The sequence below is a fragment of the Cupressus sempervirens genome, chromosome 2 (genome assembly GCF_028749045.1).
Source record: "Cupressus sempervirens isolate cs-2001-9-10 chromosome 2, ASM2874904v1, whole genome shotgun sequence".
Classification (NCBI taxonomy): Eukaryota; Viridiplantae; Streptophyta; class Pinopsida; order Cupressales; family Cupressaceae; genus Cupressus; species Cupressus sempervirens.
This window is the reverse complement of record NC_143119.1, coordinates 165,993,182-165,999,181: the sequence shown is the minus strand read 5'-3', so window position 1 is coordinate 165,999,181 and position 6,000 is coordinate 165,993,182. Positions and strand designations below refer to the sequence as shown.

Below are 6,000 nucleotides of genomic sequence, written 5' to 3'. Positions count from 1 at the left end.
CTTTTCTTATTGGTTCTTTGGCATTTTTTGTGGTGTTTCTTTTTCTTTTTCTTTTTATAACTCATTTTGTTGTTCTTGTCAACTTTGGTTTCTGTATGCTCCTTCTCTCTCTTCCCCCTCTCCTCTTTTAATCCTGTACTTTCATTCCTTTGCTCTCTTTTGCATCCTATGATAGATTATATAGTATGATCCAAACATTAATGTTAAAAACTATCACACAATCAATACCAAAGAGAATTATCAATTTAAAACACATACTTTTTTAATTATTGAAAATATTCTTTATCATACTCATTACTTAATTTGAAACAAAATTTTATTTAATTTTTAATAAACTAAAGATATTAAAATAATAATACATTTCAACTTCAAATTTTTTAATAATTTGCAATTAAGAAATTAATATAATAAATAAATAAATTTGATATAAATAAAATCAAACAACATCGATAATAAATTTAAACACTTAATAATCGTTTAAAAAAAAAAAAACGGAAAAATAAATCAAAGATCAAAAAACAAATTAAAGATCACCGATGAGAGGAGCTTGAAAACTTCAACTGCTCTAGCTGCTTCGACACAGTAAACTGGGTGCTATGCAACACATAATACACCTCAACGGTTGCATGCTAGGCTCGAGTGATGAATTGAACGATCGAAACGATGAAGTAATCTATATCGGACCAGCTCCACCAAGCTCAACGGACAAATTGCGGACCTGGAGGAGTAGTCTAAGACAGAGCCGCCGAGCCTCACCATCGACCCCAAGACGTGGGGGAGCTTAATCAGAACACTGCTAAAATATAGACTACAATAGAACAATTTCTCTCCGAGCTCTCTCGATTGGATCTGCAGTTTTTACGTCTGGAAATTTGGGCATGTTTAGGGACTGGTTTATCTTTTTTAAAACAGTGGTAAAAGCAACTCAGGGCTTAATGGAGAAAACGCAGGATTTAATAAGCAGTCAGTGAAGCAGTTGGCTCCGAGAAACGCAGGCGTAACGATAGTAAACATTTTGAGCTTGTTATTTTTTAATGGATACTCTGTTGTTTGCTACGCCCTCCCCATTATTCTACAAAGGGCCTCCAACCAAAATAAAATCGTTTCAGTTGTTTCATATCAATAACTTAAAACACATTCATTCCCAGTCAGTTGGATTTTCAGTTGTCGGTTATCAACAGAGGCGCAGGCAAGTGCAGGCTTTAGGGATTTCCAAACCAGATGCAGAAACTCAAGCAATGAATCAAACACCCACGTGGTAGGCAGTTTATTACTTTTGTATTGTTGGTGTTTCTGATATTTGTAATAAGCATGGCATGTATGGTGCTGATAAAGCTGACCCGTGTATTTAAAAATATGCATTTTTGTTTTTGTGTTTTTCTAGCTTAATTAGTATTCTCTTGGTTTAAGATTCCATATATCAGATAATATGTATGAATGTGTGCACATGGGATCAAACTTGGAAATGCTTCAGGAATTCGAAAGGTTCTGAGTTAAAATTAAGCTTTTCACAATATCATAATGTTTCTTATTTTGTCTCAGTGAGCCTCTGTTTCTGCTCTCGTTACTCAGAACTTCTAGAAGTTTAACTGTAGATTTTACAATTGCCTATTCTAGCCGTTTTCTTTTGTTCTGACACCTCGTTTCCAAACTATTCAAGAAACTTGAGGCAGCTTAGATTGTAGCCAAAATGTTGAGTGTATTTATTATTGCCGTTGCTATATACCATATATATTTATTTTCAACATGGAAATGATGGGTGTTTTTTTGTCTCTTTATGTTCACAGCGAGAATTTGTGTACTAGTGTCATTGGTCTTAGTGACACAGTTGTTGGAGTCTTGGGAGGAGGACAGTTGGGAAGGATGCTTTGTCAGGCAGCTTCCAAGATGGGTGTCAAGGTAGCAGTGCTGGATCCTATGGAGAATTGTCCTGCAAGTGCGATTGCTCATAAGCATGTTGTGGGCAGTTTCAGGGACACTAATGCAGTCCAAAAATTTGCCAAAGAGTACAACCTTTTTTTAAACCTAATTGTTATTATGAGAGTATTACCTGTTGTTTGTTTCTTAAATGGTCTTTTGCATATATGTCTTGTTTTTCATTGCTAAAATACATGAACTGTCAATAGGTGTGGAGTACTAACGGTGGAAATAGAGCATGTGGACGTTGAGACATTAGATGTACTAGAAAAGCAAGGAATGGATTGCCAACCCAATGCATCAACAATTCGGCTTATCCAGGTAAGCAAGTTATGGATAAGTTTTGACTTGATAACTTTTCGATCTTGGTGCTTCAGACAATTGTAACTACATATTTTGGGCCATGGGATTGCACACTTATTTTTATATGTTAAATTTCCCATTCCAATAATCATGCTTTTTTCTTGAAGTGATTTGTTATGGATGTTACAAAGAGAAATATTGTTTTATCTTCATTCCTGTTCTGCTGTTTGAGTTTGGAAAATTTAGACTTAAGAACTTCATAGAATTCTGTTGAGTGGACGAGTTATTTTTCCAATAATCCAGAGGGACGTACTGCTATGGATTTATGGTAGATGGCTTAGAAATTTGGCAGACAGAGAAGAAAAAGTACATAAAATTAGCAAACATTGTCATAAGTTAACATTCCACCTCTTTCAACGTTGATGTTGCCTACGTCACCAAGATTCTTGCATTATTTTTTATTTTATTAAATTACAACTCTATTTGTAATTTATATATTGAATTGAAAAAAAAATACAGTATTTGAAATGGTGGCTTAAACCACTGATATGCACAACATTAAACCATCCCTTATAACTCCATTTGTACTAAACATCCTAGCTATTGCAACTATCATAGTTGTGCTGCATACAAGAAAATATCCAATCTCTACGATTGGAAGTTAGGCCTATGGCCAGCACAATAGAATCTATAGTATGTGTCGTGATATTGCTACCAGGATTCAACTTTGTAGTTTTTTTTGACATGTGTTAATGAGTTTGACCCAAAAAACTATACAGTTGAACCTTGATAGCAATATCACAATTTGACTTGCTGCAGAAAATATCTCCTACTTATAATAGCTACATAAAAAAAAAAAAAACAAAATTATACTAGACTTAATTTGGTTTTAATTTCTTCATTTGTTGCTCTACCCAGTGGCTGTGCTTAGTGAACTTTCATTTCTTCTTCTTCTTCTTCTTCTTCTGTATGCATCATTGGTGGACCAGGTTCTCTGTTTCTCCTGCCATTTCTGTAGGTACTCTTGATGAATTTCCACTCCAACTGGGCATGTGCCCTCATGTCTTCATTATCTGATGAAGCTGTCCATAAGAAAAATGGGTGGAGAGGTGGGTTGAATTCTTCTATACGAAACCAGCCACTGCCTCTGGCTTTAAACCCTTGCTTGGATTAGATATGGTGATGAACTTGCAATGGCACCGTTCTCCATTTACACAAGTGTATAATACATCAAGCGTCCTCCTTCTCTTCTAACTCCAAACACTAGGCTTAAAATCTTGGAAGCAACGTCAACATTGATACTGTACTTATAGTGACCATTATATGCTCATCTCCTAGCATTGCCTTTACTATTTGGAAGAACCTAGGGTCGTCAATGGTGAAGAATGTCTTCAGCTGATCATCTAAAATCTTACTTCAGAAAGCAAGTTGCTTCTTCTTCACTCTCAGACTGAAATTGATGCAGAGCCCTCCATTATCACCTTAAGTAGGCTAACTCAACTCGAGGATTCAACAAGAAACTTGGAATCAACTCAAGGAATCAGTCCTACTCAAAGGTCAAATGGAGTTCTCTGACTTTGTAAATCACTTCCACAACCATACCAATCAAGTTCACCTTCCCACTTCTTTATTCCAATCTCTCATTTCACCAACTCCATCCTAGGCCATCTAGTGTACCTAGTGCCTCCAACACACCAAAATTCAATTCCGACCTCAACCCTTGATTCTAACACCTTAGACCATTTTAACATAATACATTTGTCATGTTCCAACTCCCCATTCATTCCTATCAACCCATCTTTCACCATTCTTCAACTATGGCTTTCTAGGACTGTCTAGTAGCCTGCCAACACCGAAATCAGCATTTCATTCCCAAGATTCTCAAACAACCTATGAATGTTTTCACACTTTTGAATACCCTTTTCAGAGATACTAAATTCATATCAATCTCAGTTTCTAGCCTTTAGACTGGTGAAGACTTCCTTCACAACCTACCCTTCAATTAGGCCTAATTAGACCTTGCTCAAAGAAGGAAATTCTGTATCCCTTTACTTCCATGACTCCAAAACCAAAAACAATCTTAGGAAATGTATTAAATACAAGGATTTTCAAGTTTGTTTAAGCATCCATGCATATCTATGCACTCTTCCACCAAACCCTCATTTCTTGGGCTAGAAATCAAGGGTTTTAGAAAAATTACCCTATCAAATCACTCACAACTCTAACAAAGGTTCAAACATCTTACAATGCATCCCAATAGACCATTCCAACCATTATCTAGCCTCTTTAATCATTCAAACATTCCCAGCCAAGACTGGTATCAAAACAAGCACTAGTTTCTACAGCAAACATCAACAAACAGTGATCCTCCAAGCCCCTTACTTCATTTTCCTGCAATAGAACATGCCATTGCAATGTATTGTTACATTAATGAACCCCCTCCCACCAAGTTACAGTTGCCACAGGGGTGGGAGGGTCACTCCATGTTGTTGGCTACAAATCTAAATGCTGACTGCGCCTAGAATGCCAGTCACTGTCTCCAAAATACCAGTCAAGTTCTTTGTGTTATAAGAAAATAAAACAATAATGTGCTCACATAAATAAATGAAACTTGATGCTAAGAGATGGTCCTACACCATAGCCAAACTAAAATCACATTAGATATATCTTTATTAAATCTCTGTTGCCAGGACTGTTCCATGGAACAGTGAACTATAGGAATGCAGAAAATTTCACTTTCATTGATTGATTGTCTTACAAACTCGAACCAATACACCACCACCTTGATCTCTCCTTCACTCCTGTGGATCCCCCTAAAACAAGACTCTAAATTCAAGAAAATGACAGGAACTACTTCGTAACTGTTTGGTAACAGTAACCAAAAACCAACTATAAACATTACATGGATAAAAGATAGTTGTCAAGTTGACAACAAATGTTGTCAACTCGACAACACAACATCTTATGCTCTCCCTAAAGACTTATAAAAGGATTTAAACAACCTTTGCCAACCAACTAACTCCAATGATCCCAACTAACCCCATTAAGCCCATTTGGCTCATATTGCCAATGTTGGCAAGTTTACAAAGTATTGCGCTTTTAGTGCCTTTGACATCTTTTAGAGGCTTTGATAGCCTCATTTTAGACCTTTATAGGTCATTTCTATCCACCCCTAACCTAGGATCAACCCAAATCCATTCCTAGTGACCCCTAGGTACCTTCTAAACTCAATAATGCTATTAAGGCTTACATTTATTATTTGTTTACAAAATGATCAATAGATGATCAACATAATATTTCAAGACTATGAGAATTCTTATTACATGTTTTAATGACCCTTGAAGGCCATTTGTCTTCAACACCTCCCAGGGATCCATTAGTGACCCCATTGCTCTTCCTGCCTCTTGGATTTGACCTTGGTGCTCCTGCACCATACTCCCCAACTTTGGAAATGTTCCAAGTCCTCTTGGAATGCTCTGAAAAACAAACTTGTCCAACGGAATCTCCATGCCCGATCATGTCTCTTGCACACTTGGACTTGGTCTCTGCATACTCCATGCTTTCTTGTCTCCTAGAATGCCTGGTGACTAAACCTGCTATTTTGTCATGCCTACTCATGCTATCATCTTGTTGTCCAAACTGATTCCTCATGTTCTCAGATACCTTGTGGAAGTATATGCCCTGTACCTTCCTTCTACATCTTTGTTTTTTCCTTTTATGCTTAAGATCTAGGGACCCAATCATTATAAAGAAACATAAGTAACACACCCCTGCCACTAG

General features: G+C 36.7%; 1 protein-coding gene across 1 annotated transcript in view; it reads left to right on the top strand.

The window, feature by feature from the left end:
* The first annotated feature begins 529 nt into the window (after window positions 1-529).
* The window catches only part of LOC149571571 (phosphoribosylaminoimidazole carboxylase, putative / AIR carboxylase), a 216,522-nt gene continuing 211,051 nt past the window's right edge, over window positions 530-6,000 (top strand). Inside the window, exons 1-3 of the mRNA XM_089813080.1 lie at window positions 530-1,258; window positions 1,788-2,006; window positions 2,127-2,238. Of these exons, the coding sequence (XP_089669206.1) occupies window positions 1,035-1,258; window positions 1,788-2,006; window positions 2,127-2,238 (555 nt within the window). The 5' untranslated portion in view covers window positions 530-1,034. The remainder of the gene's footprint in view (window positions 1,259-1,787; window positions 2,007-2,126; window positions 2,239-6,000) is intronic.